The sequence below is a fragment of the Podarcis pityusensis genome, assembly GCF_964106645.2.
Source record: "Podarcis pityusensis genome assembly, chromosome: 9".
Classification (NCBI taxonomy): domain Eukaryota; kingdom Metazoa; phylum Chordata; class Lepidosauria; order Squamata; family Lacertidae; genus Podarcis; species Podarcis pityusensis.
The window spans coordinates 74,655,946-74,676,859 of NC_138034.1; the positions used below are offsets into that span (position 1 = coordinate 74,655,946).

The following is a 20,914-nucleotide window of genomic DNA, read 5'->3' on the forward strand; positions in this document are numbered from 1 at the left end:
ATCTATTATTTTGACATTCACTATCTATACAGTGGTACCTCGGGTTACACACGCCTCAGGTTACATACGCTTCAGGTTACAGACTCCGCTAACCCAGAAATAGTACCTCGGGTTAAGAACTTTGCTTCAGGATGAGAACAGAAATCGTGCTCCAGCGGCGCGGCAGCAGCAGGAGGCCCCATTAGCTAAAGTGGTGCTTCAGGTTAAGAATAGTTTCAGGTTAAGAACGGACCTCCAGAACGAATTAAGTGCTTAACCTGAGGTGCCACTGTACACTACAAGTTGCACAAAAAGGGCAATAGCGATGTCACAGAACAGGGCTTCCCAAAGAGAGATTGATGGCTGTTCTTTGCTGACCACTTCAGAACAGCAATACCTTTTAATTATTAGAAAGCAGGCAGCTGGTGGGTCTGGAACCACTGGTGAGAAGAAATCTCTCTCGGTTTCTGATTAAGTGAAGCGGGAATATGGAGGAACTCCCTTAGGCATGTTTAGGGCGCCTCTCAAGTTACTAGGAGACCACATTTTGGTCACATCAATACCAGACACTCAAAGCACATTCCTTTCCCACAAAGGATCCCAGGAACTGTAGTTTAGGTAGAAGGTAAAGGTAAACGATCCCTGGACAGTTAAGACCAGTGAAAGGTGACTGTGGGGTTGCGACGCTCATCTTGCTTTTCAGGCCGAGGGAACCAGCGTTTGTCCACAGACAGCTTTCCAGGTCATGTGGCCAGCAAGACTAAACCGCTATTGGTGTGGATATGACCTTGTGCTCCTCACCAGCCTAAGTTGAAGGGGTACTACTTCGATGGGGCCTCTGGCACAGTTTTCAACCCAGCCTTGGCCATCTCCTATTTTGAGAATTTAAGGACCAAATGCCCATGTGTGCATGTCAGAAGAAGCATGCAAAGCCCAGGGGAGGCGCAGGTATGGTGAACACGGCCAGGTGCAGCTTAGAGGGACCTGGAGCAAAGTAGCTTCTGATGAGCCTCTTACTCGGTCAGGGTTATTTGGTTGTGGGAAGCATTAGCACCAGTCTAGATGCCTGCTTAGTGTCACACAATGCTCACAATATAGCATCACTCTCAGGAACTGTAGGGAATTAATATGGCTCATAGATGCAGACATCTGGTGCTGCTTTGATCATTGAGTTGCAGGTGACTCTGGTAGACCCTGAGGAAGGATCTTAGGCAGTGATTTCTGAGCTCCACAGGGAGCCATCTGTTATATAAGCATTAATATACAACACATCCCCCCCCCCGAAAAGTCTGCAATATATATATATATAGATTGAGATTTTATTTTTAAAATGCTGAGTAAGACCATTACAGGCTTTGTGACAAAAGTAATTTCCAGCCTAAAGTATGTCTAGGATTGATTCTGGGATCATTTATTTGCTAATAAATTAAAACTGTTTTATCGCTGAATCAAAGCAAATGACTACTATCTTGCATTCCCCTGTTCCTTTCTCTTTTAACATTCATTTCCAGAGAGAGGGAGGGAGGGAGAAAGAAAGAGCATTATTTTATGAAAATCATAGCCACACTTTCTTTCAGAACTCTTTCCATAACACACTATAGACCTCTGAATGAACATTCAGTGTGTTCCAAGGCCCCATGACACTTCAGTTGCCTATGGAGTAAATAACCAAACAAGACATTATATAGGTTGATGGACTTGAAAAGGCCTTCAGATCTCTTAACTCGTGTATGGTGAATCCATAGCAGCACTCCCGCAACCTTAACAGTTCTTTGTGATGTCAGCAGAACTGTGCGTGGTCTTCTCCACCGAGGTGCAAGTGGGTCTTCTTTCCACTATTTGACCCACACTTCAGTACTTCCACTTTGTCCCTCAGTTCCTCCCTTTTTGAACAGGTCTGAGAGAGATGATTCCCTTGTTGCATATTCCACCTTCTGAGAAATGAAATTGTCAGTGAGGCAACTGAGGAATTTGTTGGACCTTCCATTCTTGAAAGAGTTTGAATTCCAACAGATATCAGGGTAGTTGAAGTCTCCCATGACTGCTATCTCTCTCCTTTTTGAATGTTTGGTCATCCTCTCTACGAAGGCATTATCAAAGTCCTCTGCCTTCGAGGGCTATAGCAGACACCCTCAGTAAATAAATAAATAAATAAATTTTATTTGTATCCTGCTCTCCCCAGCCAAAGCCAGGCTCAGAGCGGCTAACATTACATAAATAAGACAAAATGCATAATACAATATACAATATGCAAATAAAATAACATTCAACATATATTAAAACAATACAGAATAATATTAAATATAAGCAGTTCAAAATTAAACAGAAATCCACTCAACAGTTACAATAAGTAATTTCTAAACTCCAATCAATAAAACAACAGCAAACCACAGTGCACAACATAATACAATACAAAATGAGAAGCAGAGACAGGAGGGTGGAGCAAGGCAGGTGGAAGGAGGCCTTGCCTGATGGAGTCTCCCCCCTCACAGTTCTTCCTCCAGGCACAGCTTCCTTATGAAGAATCCCAGGACCAGGGGGTGGGGCAAGGCAGGCGGAAGAAGGCCTTGCCTGGTGAAGTCTCTCCCCTCATAGTAAGACCACTGTTCTTTCCCTCACCTACAATTTTTACCCATATACGTTCATCCTGTTTTCTATGCTCCAGGTCATGGATCTCGCCACAAGTGTACATATCCTTTGCATATAATGCTGCTCCTCTCCCCTTCCTGTTTGGTCTGTTCCTTTTGAACATGTTATAACCCTCAATTTCTACATTCCATTCATGAGTCTCATCCCACCAGGTTTCAGTCATGCCTATTAGACCGTATTTGCCATCCTGTATGAAGAGCTTATTAGTAACATTGTATTAATGTAACATTTTAATGTGTAACTGTGTAATATTTTGTCTAAATTGTCTGTTGTTGCTTTTATTTCTGCACACCTCTAATATGCTCCCTTCATTGGAGCACAGACCTTGTGAAGGTGTGCCCCTCCACCTTTTTTCTGATTACAGGAGAGTTGGAGGCAATGAAATGTTCATGTGCAAAAAACAAAAAACAAAACAAAACACCTGTGAGACTTTTTCTTTGCCTTTTATGCATCCCAGTGTTCTGCTAACCTGTTCTTCACCATTGCTGACAGAAATTAACGAAGTTTTTTTCTTAATACAATGCTTTCCGGACTCTTCCCACGATTGTTTCTCGTTGGGAAAGTAGTACAAGGCCCTGTTATGCATCTTCCATTGTGGGTCCTTCAGCAATTCAGCAATCTTGTCTTGGGCCAAGGCAGCGATGCAAGAGTAGCAGAAAGAGAAAAGAAAGGAGGGTATTCAGTAGAAGCCAGCTTATGCGTTCATGCAGATTAAAAAGCAAGAGCCTATCAGGTCAAAATGTATTGCTCGCTGAATTACAGATCACCCCAGTACATCATATCAAAGCTGCAATCCTGTAATAAGCCTAAACTCTGTGTAGGTAACTACATGAGCATGTTTATTTGACTAATAGCCATAGATCAATTGCTTCGGAGACTCCCAACTTCGATAGCCAGATCTGCTCAGTTTCCAGACTGCCAATTGGAAGAACTCTGACATCGGGGTGGAGGACAGATCCCCTTACACCTCTTTTCCTGTCTTGTGCCAAAGCTCTTTCCTTGCAGCATCTTTGCAAACTGTAGTAACAATTCTTTTTGGGGGGAAAGCAATATAGTAGATATGAAATGAACATTTTCCCTGGGTTTTTCCTTTCTGTGGAATTCCTATTAGGCATGGCAGATAGCCAATCAGGAAAGAGCATAAGTTGAGTGGGAGGTGTTCCTAGAATGTAGAAGGCTCTACATCACAAGGAAAGCGGTTCTAGGTATTGGGGGGATGAAAGAAACTCATGAAGAAACAGAGGCAGAGAGAAACTTGGAAGCAATACTGTCTCTACAAGGAAAGGCTATGATATTGTGGTATTTTAATTTCAGAAAAAGGCAGCTATGGCTATCGTCCCCTTACGGTGTTCCTTACGGTGAACATCCCAGGGGCCATAATCTACACCAGATCTCTCCAGAATCAAAGACAGAGCTCCAACCACAGAGCGGGACATCTGATGTCAGATCCGCACCCCCTACTGCCATGGAAACCTCTGCAGCCCTAGCCCAGCAATGTTAGAGGCTGGGATCCAATAACTAAATGCTAAAAAATGGAACATTGTTTGGTGAAAGTTTGGTCTAATGTCAGAGGAGGGCCATGAGATGACTTGGATCCAAAGGATCTAATGCCTTCTTGTTTAGGGAAGTTTTTAATGTTTGATGTTTTATTGTGCTTTTAATTTTATGTTGGGAGCCATCCAGAGTGGCTGGGGAAACCCAGCCAGATGGGTAGGGTATAAATAATAAATTATTATTATTATTCACACAACATATTCCCAAAGTGGGGTGGGGTGGGAATGGATGGTGCTCTTTTCAATACTACAATCAAGCTGCCATGTTTTTATCAAATCTGTTTTATCTTAAACTAGCAAACACAGTAAATATTGTTTCCACTTGTGATATACCAGTGGGTCAGTGCTCAGGCAATCCGAAGTGTCGTCGCTAAATCTCTTAGTCATCGAGCTGTCAAGATCTATTGCAACAGAATTTCACTGAATTAACACGTAGAAGAAGAAAAACTAAAATTAAAAATACATTGAGAATGCATAATTAAAGCATACCTTTGTAGTAAATGATATACAAAAGAAGACAGTATGTAAATGGCTTAAAGCAGGGGTATAGCTACAAGAAGAAATGTGAGACTATAACTAGTCCATTCACACATACATAGTTGATATCCCCAGTCCCACTAATACAAATAATAATAATAATAAAATTCTATAGAAACTTACCTGCCAAATTTGGGGGAGCTGCCCTACCAGCTGCCCCCACAAGTGGCCCTGCAAAGTGTGGTTGGGGTGGGAGGGGATGATGGTCTTCTCAATACCACAATCAACCTGCCATGTATTTAAATAAGGCAGGTCTGGGATGTTAGTGCTGCAGCTGAAGACCCCACTGCTCTGTGACTCCTCTTTAAACACCAGACCCTCAGCAGATCAGATGACATGAGGCACCAGTACAATCAACACACATGAAATGGCGGAGGCAGGTAGGTAGCTTCAGACTTTTGTTTTCTCTTCAGGAAAATTCATTGTCTCTGGCCACAGTTCATTCATGGTGGTGGTGGTGGGCCTCTATACTGCTCTTCCAAGTAAGTAAGCTGGGCACCATTTCCCATTCCTCCCTGTACTTGTTGCCCGTGGCGGAGCTTCATGCTCCGGCACTGGGGGGGTGGAGAGGAGGTGGGGGAGGGGCTGGTACACATCCTGGGGGCGGGGCACGCCGCCCACAGGGGCCTGGTGCACATCCTGGGGCGGGGCATGTGCCTGCAGGGGCGTGGTGCATATCCTGGGGGTGGGGCACACCGCCTGCAGGGGTATGGCGCCCAGCGCGGGCAGGGGGGCAGCCGCGATGTCACCCTACCAGGATCGCGCTGCCGGGGGCGGTGCGCTCCCCCCGCACTCCTCTTCTTCCGCCAGTGCTTGTTGCATGCAGCACCGCTTCCATTCCAATGCTATTATTCCTCATCTGCTAAAACGTAAGTTACTCACCTTCCTGTCCGTTGCGGTGAAAATGTGGAACTTACATAATTGACATAAGTTAAATTATTCCACCCCACTCATTTGAGTGCAAAGTAAGCACAGTGCTGCTCTGGGCTCCTTTAGCAGAAAGGGCGAGAGAAATCTCTAAAATTAAATAAAAATAATAATTCATCTACTGAACATTGCTGTACATTGATGGAAATGTGTGTGTGATGCTTCTGCTTCCCACCCCAAACAGCAACTGCGAAAACAACAGGAAATGTGAAACCAGCAGCAACAGCAAAGCAGCCAAGAAGATTCAGTCGAGTCAATAAGTTATTCCAACGGAAGAAAAGTGTGCCAAAGGCAGCGCCAGGGGAAAAGCCAACATTTAAGGGTCTGTAGTAGCTTGTTGTTCACAGGATGGAAGGAAAGCAGAAGAAAGGGAGGTTGGTGGATGGGAAGGATCTGGACCCAGTCATGATGGCAACGCGTGCCATGAGTGGGAAAGCCTGATCAGCTCTTTGGGCCCAGAGGGGAAACCCACTGGGGAAGGACACAGCACATGTGGAATTTGCTGCCACATAGCTCAGTTGATTAGAGCATGGTGCAGATAATGCCAAAGTCGCAGGTTTGATCCCCATGTGGGACAACTGCACATTCCTGCATTACAAGGGGTTGGACTTGACAACCCCAACTCTACAATTCTATGATTCTTTGATGGAGTGATGGCCACCAACTTGGAAAATGTGCTGGTCCCGGGGGATTACCGTGCGACGTAGTCCGAGTCCAGTCCGAGGTCGAGGGTGTGGTATGGGGGCTGTCTGTCAAGGCTGAAGTGGGGTCCAAGGCAAGGAGTCGGGTGAGGTCAGGAACTGTGGCAGAAGAGCAGGACAGGGTGCCGGCAGGAACAGGTTACCAACAATGTTGCTCCCGCAACCTGGGACTGGGCTGGCTGGCTTTTATCTCCTCTGAGGCATAGGGCAGCCCTGTTCCACAGGTGACTCGCCTCTCCTGGTCTGGAGGCAAGCACTCCTCCTACAGGAATTTAGTTCCCTCCGCCTTTCTGCTCTGAGCCTCTGCAGCTGATGAGGCTGAGAGTGGAGCACCTGCAGGTAATGGGTCCTAGATCACCTCCGGAGCCAGAGCAGATTCAGCTGGTGTCTGCTCCTGAGGATCCGGCACAGGTGAGAGCCCTTCAGGTTCAAGCCCCAGCCCTGGCTCAGCTGGTCCTGAAGGTGGGGACTTCTGTGCAGGCTGGGATTCCTCAGGTTCAGCCTCTGAATCCGATTCCCAGGCCATCACAGAAAACTTTTAGAGGGACTTATGCAAATTCATGCCAGATTAGGCTATTGGTGCCTACTAGCCACAATGCCTGTGTTAGACCTCCACTGTTGGAGGGAGCAAGCCTCTCAGTGCCAGTTCCTGGACATTCCCTGCAGGTGGGGAGAGTGCTCCTGTACTCACAACCTGCTTGTGGTGCATCTGACCGGCTTCTGTGAGAACAGGATGCTTGACTAGATGGGCCTTGGGTCTCATCCAGCTCTTCTGATGTTCTTAGGAGCAAAAATCTGGTGTTTGAGTCCACTCCCTTGCTGGCTATGACACACACTGTGTGAAATCCATGTTGCAGATATTAATATTGTGCAGTCTGAAGCATTGCACAGGCCCATGACAATATTGTTCAAATTTTACTAGCAGAACTCTTCAAAATAAAACAGATCCAAATGATACATCCAAAGATATTCATACAATGTCTTGTGCTGTTCAGCACAGGCTCAGCACCTTAGAAAATATGAAATGATCCAAACAGACCTAGAAGCAGAGGTCTGTCTCTCCCACAGCCTTCATTCCAGCCTCCATCGGCCTTAGGCGGCTTACTCTCCCTTCAGGAGAGCTTTATTTACATATTCGCTCCATGGAGTTTGGACTCAAAGGCAACTTCCTTCAAAATGGAGATTTGCTTGTCGAGCTGAACAGGTTACTGTGAAAATCTTGTTTGTTGGGATTGCAGTGGGATGTTGGCTATGGATGATTAAAGCATCATTTTCTTTTCTCTTGTCCTTCAAGAAAAGCTCGTTGGGGCAAAAGCAATCCTCTATTCTCCGTACGCTCTATATGCTGCCATGATGGTTCTTGTGGGCTGCATCGTTGTCTCAACTATTATGATCGTCTTGTGTAAGTAACACTTGCAGGGAGCACGGTGGAAACCTTCAGGTTTACTCTGGCTTCTCTGCTTCACTGTCAACCTTTCGAAAAGAGAAGGCGCAGTCCAAACTCTGCCGAGGCCCACTTCCTCTCTGAAATATACTCAGAGTCGCAAAGTGATTTCATGCTCTTTATTCAGCTCATAGTGGTGAGGAGGAATGAATAAATGTCCCCTCACAGTATCTGCTTTATATACATTATTTACACAATGGGCTGCACATGATTGGCTAATTCTGGAATTCTACTGTAAGCCAATCAGGTTGTGGATTCACTTCTATCTGGAGCAGGATTGGGTGGTTCCTGCCAACCAATCATACTGCTGCATTGTTCTAGGACCAATCAGACTGCTGCATTCTGAATCCTATTGTTCTAGGACCAATCAGACTGCTGCCTTTTGGATCCTATTGTTCTAGGACCAATCAGACTGCTACAGTTTGGATCCTATTCAACTCAGTACATAACACCCCTCCCCTCTAAGTTCCAGTCCTGCCCGGGAGGTCGCATTCATAGTCCTCAAGGTATGCCGGCGGCCTACGTGTGCGTTGTGGCCTGGGGTGTTCCCTGGTCCGGGCTCCGGGTTCTGGCTCGTGTTCCAAGGATGCTGGCTGTGATGCGGCTGTTTGGTCTGGTGCAACCGGCTCGCTCAGTCGTGGTTCTGGTTCCGGTGTCCTTTCGGCCTCACGGGTCCTCTCTGTATTTACTGATTCTGCCTCTCCTGCTGGCCCCTCCTGCTCTATGGGCCTCACTGCCCCGCTGTTCCCTTGGGACTCCTCTGACCTGTCCTCCTCCTGGTTTTCTCCCGGGAATCGTCGCCGTATCTGGTCGCAGTGGCGGCGCCAGCATTGCCCCCCATCCGTTAGCACCTCGTACGACACGGGGCCAGTGACCCTGGTGATTGTGGCGGGTACCCATGCTGGGCCTGCCCCAAAATTCTTTGCGTACACTGGGTCCTGGGCCTCGAAGGTCCGGGGGTTCCTGCCTTCCCCCACCACTACCTCATCCTGAGCTCTATCGGGGTGAAGGCGGTCCAATCTGATTGCAAGGCGCCGACCCATTAGTAGTTCAGCGGGGCTCCGGCCAGTCGTTGAGCTAGGGCCTTCATTCTTACTACCCCTGGATGTGTCTCGTGTAGGGCTGTGAGGACCCTTTTGCAGAGGGGCTGGGGAACAACGACTCTGCTTCCCCATAACAGGCACCCCTTGTGGGCCGACAGTTCATGTTTGCGGGTTGTGTAGCCGGCGAATTCTGGCCCGGGGCTGCTGCTGGGCCATCCCCTCCACACCCAGTCCAGGACCCGGGAGATGACCCTATCTTTCTTGGAATGGTGTGCAACTTCTTGTGCCTGAATGGGGCGGTCGGGAAGCAGCTCCAGGCTCATAACCTCTTGTGCAGGTGCTGGGTCAGGGCCTGTTTCCGGTAGTGGTAGCCTGCTGAGGGCGTCCGCATGGCCCATCGCCTTCCCAGGTCGGTGAATCAGTGCATACTGGTAGCTGGCAAGGAAAATTGACCACCTGAGGACGCGAGGAGACAGCACTTGGGGGGTCTGCTTTTCGGGGGCAAACAAGCCAAGCAACGGCTTGTGGTCAGTCACCACGGTGAAGGGCCGCCCGTACAAGAAATCATGGAATTTTTTTACTCCCTTTACGATTGCCAGACCCTCCTTGTCGATTTGCGAGTAGTTCCGCTCGGTTGTGTTGAGTGTCTGGGAAAAGTACGCCACCGGTACCTCTCTTCCATCCGGGAGTTGGTGCCCCAGGACAGCTCCAATGCCATAGGGTGAGGCGTCGCATGCTAGCACCACCGGCAGCCTCTCGTCGAAGTGTGCCAAGACCGAGTTTGAGACAAGCAAGTCCTTGACTGCCTGGAATGCGGCCTCCTGGCGCTGGCCCCACACCCAAGGGGCCCGCTTGTCCAGGAGTCTGTGTAGGGGCTCCGCTACCGCCGCCTTGTGGGGAAGGAAGGAATGGTAAAAGTTCAATAGTCCCAAGAAGGCCTGAAGTTCAGTCTTGCTCTTGGGCGCTGGGGCATCACAAATGGCCCGTACCTTGTCCCCAGTCGGGTGGACCCCTTCTGCGTCCACCATGAATCCCAGAAAGTCCACCTGAGGCACTCCTAGTAGACATTTTTCCCGCTTCACCTTGAGACCCGCCGTCTGGAAACGGTGCAGAACGGTGCGGAGGCGGTCCTCAAACTCCTCTGGTGTGGGGCCGGCAATCAACACATCATCGAAGAAGGGGGTGACGCCAGGAATCCCTTTAAGGAGAGAGTCCATTATATTCTGGAATATGCCTGGTGCCACGCTGACACCGAATTGCAGCCGCTTTACCCTGAACGCTCCTCTGTGCGTCACAATCGTCTGTGCCTCTGCTGTGGCCTCATCTACTGGCAGCTGTTGATATGCTTGGGCCAAGTCCAGCTTGCCAAAAATTTTCGACCCAGCCAGGGTGGCAAGGACATGGCTGACCACTGGCACTGGGTATGCGTGGGCCGTGAGGGCCTTGTTTATGGTACATTTGTAGTCTGCGCAGATGCGGACCGAACCATTAGGCTTGACGGGTGTGACGATTGGGGTTTCCCAGGGAGCATTAGGCACCGGCTCCAGCACTCCTTGCTCTACGAGTCGGTCCAATTCCTCGTCTATACGGGGTTTCAAGGCGAACGGGACCCGGCGGGCCTTGAGCCTGACCGGTCGTACTGCGGGGTCAAGCTGTAGCGCAATGGGGGGGCCCGTATACTGTCCCAATTTCCCATCGAAAACCCCTGGAAATTCCTTGCATATGGCGTCCACGTCCACTTGTAAGCTAGTGTGGTTCACCCCGGTGACAGCTAGCCCCAGTGGTCCAAACCATGCCAATCCCAGTAAGCTAATGTAGGGGCCCTTGACCACAAGCAAGTCCAGTTGCCGCGTCCGCCCTCGGTATTGCACCCTGAAGGTCCCCACCCCCATTGTGGGGACCTTACGTTTCTGGAAGTCCCGGAGGGTGAATGGGGCCGGCCTGAGTTTGGGACCCCCAGTGGGACACAGTTTCCTTAAGGTCCTTGCCGAGATTATGGATAGAGTTGAACCCGTGTCAAGCTCCATGCGGCATGGGGCCCCCTCTATCTGTACCTCTACATAAATTTTCTCTACGTTGGGGTGGGGCAACTGGTATACCTGGAAGTCCGTGAGCTCCGTCGAGTTGCCTTGGTGCGTTGGGCCCCGGGACCTGGGGCTCTTGGATTGGTCATCTGATGCCTGGTGTCGGGTGGGCCGAGCCCGACACACCCGGGCGATGTGTCCCGATTTTCTGCACTGCCTGCACTCTGCGTTGCGGAAACGGCAGGTCCTCCTCTCGTGACTCTCCCCGCAGCTTGCGCAGTTCCCTCCTTCTCGTCGAGGCAGCTGTGGTCTGTGCGCTGCTTGAGTGCGCTGCTGTACTCGGTGCACCTCCTCCCTGTCGGATCCTGAGTCGTCGGTGAGGTCTTCATGGTGGACCCTCGGTTGGGATGGCAGGCTCGGCCGTGCCTCTTGGGTCGACCTCTCGGCAGCTTCTGTTGCCAGGGCCTCCTCCAGAGCGACCTGGAACGTTAGGTCCTTCTTAGCGTAGAGGCGCCGTTGCAGCTTCTCATCCTTCAGGCCACCGACGAGGCGGTCACGAAGCATGTTCTCCAGCTCTGAGAAGTTGCAGAACCGGGCGGCTTGGCGGAGAGAGGTCACAAACCCAGTTATGGTTTCCCCAGGGGCTTGCCGCTTTGCGTAGAAGGCATTTCGACGAGCCACCACTGAGGGCTGCGGCGAAAAGTGCCCCTTCAGCTGTTCCATTATTGTTTTGTATGGAACAGTAGCGACGTCTTCAGGCGCAAGGAGAGCCCGGGCGATTTCAAACGTCTCCTCTCCGCAGACGCTGAAGAATATCGCCCTCTTCTTGGCGTCTTCTTCGTCGGTGACCCCTTTGGCTTCTAGGAGGAAGGTGAAACGGGAGGCGTACGCTTCCCAGTCTCCAGATGCTGGGTTGAATGGCGAGAAGCTGCTGTTGGCTGCCATTCTGAGTTCCTTGTGCCCCGGAGCTGAAGCCTGGATACACGGTGCGAGGCAGCGGTGCGGCAGTTGGCGGTGCTGCGGTGCTGTGTGTGGCAGTCAGCTCAGCGGGATCCCATCCTCGTCGCCAGTGAAATATACTCAGAGTCGCAAAGTGATTTCATGCTCTTTATTCAGCTCATAGTGGTGAGGAGGAATGAATAAATGTCCCCTCACAGTATCTGCTTTATATACATTATTTACACAATGGGCTGCACATGATTGGCTAATTCTGGAATTCTACTGTAAGCCAATCAGGTTGTGGATTCACTTCTATCTGGAGCAGGATTGGGTGGTTCCTGCCAACCAATCATACTGCTGCATTGTTCTAGGACCAATCAGACTGCTGCATTCTGAATCCTATTGTTCTAGGACCAATCAGACTGCTGCCTTTTGGATCCTATTGTTCTAGGACCAATCAGACTGCTACAGTTTGGATCCTATTCAACTCAGTACATAACACTCTCATTGGTTTCAGTAGGTGAGGTAAAGGCCTGGCTAAATCTTTCCCATTGAAATCAATTTTTATCCACTGCTGCCCCTCAATAACCGCTTAAATACTTGGTGTGGACATGACAGTTACTCCGATGTGAACAAAACTGAAATATACTCGAGTGTGGATTTCATGCTCTTTATTCAGCTCATAGTAGTGAGGAATTGAAGTTCCCCCGAAATGTCTGCTTTATATATATTATTTACACAAGGGGCTCCACGTGATTGGCTAATTCTAGGATTCTCCTGTAGGCCAATCAGGTTGCGGATTCACTTCCACCTAGAGTTGGATTGGGTGGCTCCTGCGAACCAATCAGACTGCTGCATTCTGGATCCTATTGTTTTTTTTTAAAAAATATTTAATCATGGATCCTATTGTTCTAGGACCAACCAGACTGCTGCATTCTGAATCCTATTGTTCTAGGACCAATCAGGCTGCTGCATTTTGGATCCTATTCAACTCAGTACATAACAAAACCCATTGCCTTTTTTAAACTTGTTGTTATCTTTAGCTTGTTGTTTAAGCAGGGGCGATACTAGGCTTTATTTCACCCAGGTGAACGCCTCCATTTGGCAAACACACCCAATGCCCATTTGTGTGCACCCAGTCAGGCTTGGAGCCTCAATGGCGTTCCTCTGGAGGCCTCATCCCATGCGAAAAACCTGGCTAGCCCCCTTCCCCCTTTGTAGTTACAGCTCTGTCCTAAGTGAGCTGTGAAGGCTTCTTCCTGTCTCAGCTTGTGTGGCTGGAGAAATCTACAATAGCCCATGCTCTGCGTGTGAAAGCGAAGCTGTACTTCCACTTGGCATGACTAGTATCAGAACATTTGTATAAATTTCCCCCTCTCACCTTTCCATTAGTTAACCGTGAAATGAGAAAAAGAACCATCTTTCTCAAAGGAGTGAATGAGATTTCAGATTACATGGGCAGGAAGTATCCAGATCTCCAGAGTTTGGAAGGTAAGCAACGAGTTGCAGCTGGGATGCTGGGCCTCCCCACTCAGCCCCTCCAATCTTATTTTCTCCCAGCAGAGCATATTCCCACTGGTATGTCTCTGTTGGGACAGAAACCACAGGGTGATGGGTGGGTTGCAGTGGTATATCGGTGGGTAGAATAAGTTTTTATTTTAACTGTCTTCTGCCAGGCATCTGGGAATCCGAAACCCCCCCCCCCGACACACACACACAACAGGCAGCCAGGGAAAAATAGACAGCAAAAGCTCTTAAAGGTAAAGGGACCCCTGACAGTTAGGTCCAGTTGTGACCAACTCTGGGGTTGCGGCGCTCATCTCTCTGTATTGGCCAAGGGAGCTGGCATACCGCTTCTGGGTCATGTGGCCAGCATGACTAAGCCGCTTCTGGCGAACCAGAGCAGCGCACGAAAACGCCGTTTACCTTTCCGCAGGAGCGGTACCTATTTCTCTACTTGCACTTTGATGTGCTTTCGAACTGCTAGGTGGCCAGGAGCAGGGACCGAGCAACAGGAGCTCACCCCGTCGCGGCAATTCGAACTGCCGACCTTCTGATCGGCAAGAGCTTTTGCTGTGGTTTAACCACAGCAAAAGCTCTTACCAATGTCTTTTATTCAATATTCACAGAGAGAGGCTTAGAAAGGCAGCCTCTAGGAGTAATGGCGTTGCTCAGAGTAATCTCCTCCCTTCTTCCCTTCTCGCTTGTCAACAGCCCCACCCCCCTTACAGTGGCTGCTTAAGGCCATTTGTCTCTTAGCTCTCTGCTCTCCTACTTTCACTGCTTTCCGGGTTCTGGGAGAAGGGGAGTCTGGAATGCTTTCTAGTGATAACATGTCAGCCAGCTGCCCCAGCACTGCTTCCTATCCCCTTCTCCCATTCTTTCCCAACTTTGCCCCTCCTCTATCTCTGAGCTGTGACCTTCTGCAAACCACTATTGTAAATCTATACTGTCTTCCTCTTCTCTGAAAGTTTGAGGATGAGGTCTCCACCATTCCTCCTCAGTCCAGTCCCTGACACTGTCTGTCTGTCTCGTCCCTCATCCCAAATGGAGCCCAGGGCAGCAAATTCACCCATAGAAACTCTTTTTTTAATGTTTGGGTGGGGTGAGTGCTCTAAAAGCAGTTACAGTTAGGACATCTTTTAAAAAGTACATTTAAAGCAATAAAAAAATTCTCTCTACCAGTGATCTCAGGGGTGCCCGGAACAATGTCCTTCAGCCATTAAATGTTTGGGTAAACAGGAATGTTTTCAAATTCCTCCCAAAAAACAATTACAGAGACAGTCTCACAAACAGGGGGCCACCACTGGAAAGGTCCTATCATAAGATAACATCAACCTGGCAGCCCTTGGCGGTCGCACCACCACAAAGGCCTTGCTTGATGATCATAGGGTCCATGATGGTTGATATTGTGGAAGGTGCAACGTTCGCAAGGAGGATGGTACGTAACATGAGGTTCCACTGTACTCACCTGTAGTCTTGCTGACATAGCCCTATCTAACTTTGTTTACTGCTAACGTCTATTGTGCCTTTGTGGCCTTTGCCTGGATACATTTTGTTCCAATGCTGTTATCAACAGAGCTGTTTGAGTTTATGTGATAGGGGGTGGTGGTAATTGACTTCCACTACCTCAAAGCTGAGTGGGGATTGGAACACACACAAACAAAATAAGGATAAGACTGTAGCTAGTTGCTTGAGATTTCCCTGACTTGAATTTTTGCACTCTTTTAAGATGTTGACAGAATTAAGGTAGCTACGAATTTATCATTGAAGCTGGCTGAAGAGAACAAAAAAAATAAGGAACTGCAAGTTGCAATTGGTAAGTTACTCTGAGACTGTGATGCTGAATAATGCAGGGAGAGCCCATTACAAAACAAAAACAAAAACCTGTTATTGACTTTAGAGGGGCGCTGCCAACCTCTGTATCTGCCACTCAACTTAAACTGGTTCCAAAAACCTGTCTGCAAGATGCCAAGCAGTGGAAATCTCTTCTGCAACCACTGCTGTTCAAATGCTGTTCTTTATATATCACACTCAAAAACAGTTCTGAAAGCTTTTAAAATGAATGAGCCACATACAGGTCTAATTTTACAGCAGACCTGGCAGAGCTCACACATACCTCTGAACCTGTGTCTGGTACTTTTGTCTGTCTGTGTAGATTTGTTAGAAAACTGGCTAACAAATTTTCAATGCATGTAAAAAGAGAAACAGAAGAAAATGAATTATATATCTCGGGGAAAATAGGCTAATGTTGTTGGTGGTTAGAATAAACAATTGAATCCTGTTGCAAACTTTCTTCTTAACATAGCTCATTAATGTAACTCGTTAATATAATATATAATAAAATATACTGAGACTATGTAGTGCAGTGGTACCTCGGGTTAAGTACTTAATTCATTCCGGAGGTCCGTTCTTAACCTGAAACTGTTCTTAACCTGAAGCACCACTTTAATGGGGCCTCCCGCTGCCGCTGCACCACCGGAGCACAATTTCTGTTCTCATCCTAAAGCAAAGTTTTTAACCCGAGGTAATATTTTTGGTTAGCGGAGTCTGTAACCGGAAGTGTATGTAACCTGAAGCATATGTAACCCGAGGTACCACTGTATAACAAGGTCTTGGTATATCACCTGTTTCACATTATAAATAATGCTTAAAGCTCTGCAGAGACATTCGAGCTATTTTCTGATGAATATCCTTTCTCTCTCTCTCTCTCTCTCTCTCTCTCTCTCTCTCTCTTTATTCCTCACATATTTGTGGCTTGACGAAAAGATGACATTTTGGGAAGGCTTGAGCAACATTGGACGGTGTATAACAAGAAGTTATACTTGTTTGATATCTTTAAACCACCCAGAACTTGGCAAGACTGTGCAGATTATTGTGCGGGAAAACCTTTCTCCGGAATGATTAATGTTGGAAGTAGAGATGAGGAGGTTGGTTGGATGCTGGAATACACACAAAGCAGGGACAACCCATCACAGTATGATGACTACATGGCCTTCAAGTCCTATAACAGCTGCTTCTTGCTCCTCTCCTCCACGAGCAGTAAGAAGTCACATTGACCAGAGGAAACTCCATGGGTTTGTGATGTTTTCTGTAATATCCATTAAGGAGGAGGAGAGCTAGAGCTAGTCACAAAGCAGTTACTCATTCCCCAGTAAGCAATAGTGTGCTAACTCTACCCTCTACCCACTGGCTACACATTGACTGCCAGCATTAAAACAGAAGATTATATCACTTTATTTGGACAGTCACAAATTAAAGTTCAAACTAGATGGGGGTACTGTGGCGATCACACAGGGTCCCCGGTCGTTTGACGGTCTATTGATCCCTGTGCCACCACTGTGATTGCCTATTCGCTGCCACCAACCCGTTTCTCTCGGGTACACACGGAGTCCAGACAGTTGTTAACATTAACAAATAATCAAGTTTTTTTTTAATAAGCATGAACAAGTTTAAGGTTTCAGTTAATTTTTCTTGTCAATTTCTTAATCGTGGTTTCTTTACTGACCTATACGTTCCTAACAACTTCAAACTGATTATCCCAACTATCTATCTGACCCCACCTAACAGTTCCTCTCACTCCCTCACCACACAACTCGACCAACCCACAGACTTATCCTCCCTCTTCCTTCTCCAGCTCCCAACTCCCAGCTGACTTCCACACAACTCCAACTCTAACTCTAACTCCTCCCCTTGGGTTCCCGCTGGCCAATCACTTCACACTCATTTAACCCTTTCCTTATGACCCACCTAGGAGGGCAAACGCCACAGGTACCTTTTTTGGGGGGAAGCAGCTCCCCAAAGTTGAGGTGAAGAGGAGTGGTGGGGCTGTTTTTCAATGTGGTGGCCTGAGGAGGATCTAATTACCATATTTTTCGCTCCATAAGACACACCTAGTTTTTGGTGGAGGAAAACAAGAAAAAAAATATTCTGAATCTCAGAAGCCAGAACAGCAAGAGGGATTGCTGCGCAGTGAAAGCAGCGATCCCTCTTCCTGTTCTGGCTTCTGGGATAGCTGCACAGCCTGCATTCGCTCCATAAGACGCACACACATTTCCCCTTACTTTTTATGAGGGAAAAAGCGAGTCTTATAGAGCAAAAAATACGGTATTTTTCTTACTTAAAAGCAAAGCAATGGTTAAGCGGTGCTCCAGATGTCTGCAAACAAGCGCCTTGAAACTGGCGAAATTGTGTGACAGCAGCTGGAATACTGGCACACAGTTCTGGTTGCCTCACCTCAAAAAGCATATTGCTGGGCATGCAAAACGACCGAGCAGGTGGAGCAATGACTCTGTGAGGAAGGATCACATGAAAGAGGTGTATGCAATTTTGCTTCATGTAGAAGAGGAAGAAGAGTTTGGATTTGATATCCCACTTTATCACTACCCTAAAGGACCGTATAGTTAAAGTCATGGATTTCCCAGTAGTGATGTATGGAAGTGAGAGCTGGAACATAAAGAAGGCTGATAGCTGAAGAATTGATGCTTTTGAATTATGGTGCTGGAGGAGACTCCCATGGACTTCAAGAAGATCCAACCTCTCCATTCTGAAGGAAATCAGCCCTGAGTGCTCACAGGAAGGACAGATCGTGAAGCTGAGGCTCCAATGCTTTGGCCACCTCATGAGAAGAGAAGACTCCCTGGAAAAGACCCTGATGTTGGGAAAGATGGAGGGCACAAGGAGAAGGGGACGACAGAGGACGAGATGGTTGGATAGTGTTCGAGAAGCTACCAGCATGAGTCTGACCAAACTGTGGGAGGCAGTGGAAGACAGGAGTGCCTGGCGTTCTCTGGTCCAGGGGGTCACGAAGAGTCAGACACGACTAAACAACTAAACAACAACAAAGGAGTCTCAAAGCGGCTAACATTCTCCTTTCCCTTCCTCCCCCACAACAAACACTCTGTGAGGTGAGTGAGGCTGAGAGACTTCAGAGAAGTGTGACTGGCCCAAGGTCACCCAGCAGCTGCATGTGGAGGAGCGGAGACGCGAACCCGGTTCCCCATATTACGAGTCCACCGCTCTTAACCACTACACCACACACTGGTAGAGAAAGAGCGTAGAGAAAAGTCTTTCTCCTTGTCTCATAATGCCAGAACTTAGGGACATCCAATGAAGCCAAACTTTGGAAGATTCAGGCCAGACAAAAGAACTTCACACAACACATAATGAATTTGCTCCCACTGGAAGTAGTGATGGCTACTAACTTGGATGGTCTAAAAAGAAGTTTAGACAAATTTGTGGGAGAAAGGTATATCAATGGCTAATAGACACAAAGAATATATTATGCTTCCACTGTTGGAGGTATTATTCCACTCAGTACCAGTTCCTGGGAATCCCAGGTGAGAAGAATGTTGTTGCACTCTCAGTCCTCTAGTAGGCTTCTCATAGGCATATGGCTGGCCATTGTGAGAACAAGATCCTGGCCTAGATGGCCCCATCTATCAGTAATTGATTAGCGTACTTTCTCCTCCAGCAGGAGAAAGACCATGCTTCCACTGGAACCTCCTGGACGGAGTCTTCAGAACCAGAGGAGAGCAATGTGACCTACTGAGACCTTGAGGGAGGTGGCAAAATGGGGTCCTCTGGTGTGACTGATCTGTCCTCTAAGCCTTCCATGAATTTTGTATGCATTGGGGCCTCTTTTCAGACATTTCAAGGAAATATGCACAGGGCAAGGGCAAATCCTGCTATTGTGATGTCCCCCCCCCCCATTATATCCCCACTAAATATCTGTAAGGAGCTATTGTCTTATTGGGCAAGGGATGTTGTCCAAAAAACATTTAAGAAATATATATATAGCTTTTTTGTTTGTCTGTTTTCAGTAAATATTTCATTATTTTCTTCTGCAGTTATATTTGGAATCACAACTCAAAGGCTCAACTTCTGATTTCTGGATTGGAATGTATAAAAGGGGTCACAGCTGGTCATGGATTGATGCAACCCATTGGTTTACTGAGAAGTAAGTCTAAACAAATTTCTTCTAAGGTCTGGGTTATACAACATTGTGTGTGTGTGTGTGTGTGTGTGTGTAAAATGTATATATATGTGTGATGAGTATGAGTTACTCGTGCGTAAACTGGTGCCTCTCTAGGCTAATTTGCCTTGTTAAACCTTTCTGACTGCACAGCCCTTTCTAATCATGACTGTCTCAGTCACTGGCAGAATCCGTCAGTGGGCGTTTCTTGAATCTCTTCCAACATAAGAGTTGTTTGACACCCAGTCTCCTCCTCCTCTCACTGCGCGGGAGCCTTCTGCGCAGGGAGGGTGTAGGTAGCGGAGGACCTGTCCCCTCCTCACTGAGTTCCAGTGAAGAGTCCGGGAGCCCTCTCTCCGATTTCCCCATCTGCCCACTTTTGTTCCTGGTGTTGCGCTTAAATGCTTCCCCCTCCACTGAGCTGCTTCTCCCCCTGCTGCTGGGTCCTTCTCCAGCATCATCTAGGAGCCTCCCCTTCACCTCCCGCTCCGATGTCAGTTCCCTGACAATATGTGTGTATGATTTTTTGGGAAACCAAACCCAGTGGTGGATATATGCCAAGATCCACCACTGGGTTTGGTTTCCAGAAAACCTAGATATTCATTTCAAATTTGAAAGGGAAGTTTGTAAAAGGCTAGGACTGTGTTGTCTTGGAACATGTATATGTTCTCAGGGCACAATGTGCAATCCAGCTGAAAGGCCATTTCGGGAGAAGAAAAGGCGGTGCCTGGGGAGCCATCGCCACAGTTGCCAGACCATGCTGGCCAGAGGATGTGGCTTTGCTCAACTCCTCCAGCTCAAAGAAAAACCTTTCTCTGCAGCCCACACCATCTCCATGCCATAGAAGCCAGCGGACATCTAAATTGATTCATGCTTCCTCTTCTTTTCAGATACTGGATGCCTGGGCAGCCAGATAACAAGGGCTTTGCACGTCCAGGAACTGAGAACTGCGTTGGACTAATTAAAAATTGTGCTACCCAGCTGAAATGTTGGCATGATGCCCTCTGCTCTTCTAAAAAAAAATGCATTTGTAAGATGCTTCCTCAAGAGAAGTGGCTTACATGAAACTGGATTCTAAGATCTCTGTAAAAAAACAACAACCAATGACGATGGAAAAAGCCCACCCCCTTAAAAAATAAATAAATGCAGAGGCAACTAAAATGGGTGGTTATTCGGCTCAACGCTCTGACATCAGGTCCTAAGAATACATCGCTTCTGCTTTCCTGAGGCTTAAACAAGACACCTTATTTGCCAACTGCAAAAACTTAAGTAGCTTCATGAAATAAAGCATAGAAGAATCCAACCACACTCCATTTGCTATTGTACTTAATTGAGATGAGAATCCTGAAGTTAGGTTGTGAGGGAGAACCAATGTTGTTGAATCACCCATCCAGAAATGAGCAATGCTCTTAAACTGCTCCATCACGTTCCAAACAAAACAAAACAAAACAAAAGAACCCCTCCCAATTTACTCTGCCTGCTCCCAGTTTGGGTTGGTGTTATCCACCTCCCCCCACTTTAGTGCCTGTTTGAAACTGGGAAAGTGTTGGGTCCTTCAGAGCCAAGCCCTCCCTGCCCCCCCCTCCTCCCAGCATGCTCCCAGACTCAGTGGCGGAGCTTCATGCTCCGGACAGGGGGCGGAGA

General features: G+C 47.8%; 1 protein-coding gene and 1 long non-coding RNA gene across 3 annotated transcripts; one reads left to right on the forward strand and one right to left on the reverse strand.

The window, feature by feature from the left end:
- Nucleotides 1-1,062: 1,062 nt before the first annotated feature.
- LOC308485594 lies at nucleotides 1,063-4,924 on the reverse strand. Its single transcript, XR_013990641.1, has 3 exons — nucleotides 4,515-4,924; nucleotides 3,098-3,252; nucleotides 1,063-1,913 (listed from the first exon to the last, which is right to left on the reverse strand). It is a non-coding gene; the product is annotated as an uncharacterized lncRNA (long non-coding RNA).
- LOC308485593 (uncharacterized protein) lies at nucleotides 3,796-20,578 on the forward strand. 2 transcript variants are annotated; one of them, XM_081021446.1, is made up of 9 exons: nucleotides 3,796-3,906; nucleotides 4,969-5,098; nucleotides 5,830-5,967; nucleotides 7,641-7,748; nucleotides 13,189-13,287; nucleotides 15,029-15,115; nucleotides 16,066-16,226; nucleotides 19,146-19,255; nucleotides 20,161-20,578. In XM_081021446.1, exons 2-9 carry the CDS (start codon nucleotides 5,086-5,088, stop codon nucleotides 20,333-20,335), a joined length of 891 nt encoding a protein of 296 aa, XP_080877572.1. In that variant the 5' UTR covers nucleotides 3,796-3,906; nucleotides 4,969-5,085; the 3' UTR covers nucleotides 20,336-20,578. The 2 variants fall into 2 exon arrangements, with proteins under 2 accessions (XP_080877572.1, XP_080877571.1); XM_081021445.1 differs by having other exon boundaries at nucleotides 3,817-3,927; nucleotides 4,967-5,098.
- Nucleotides 20,579-20,914: the final 336 nt, after the last annotated feature.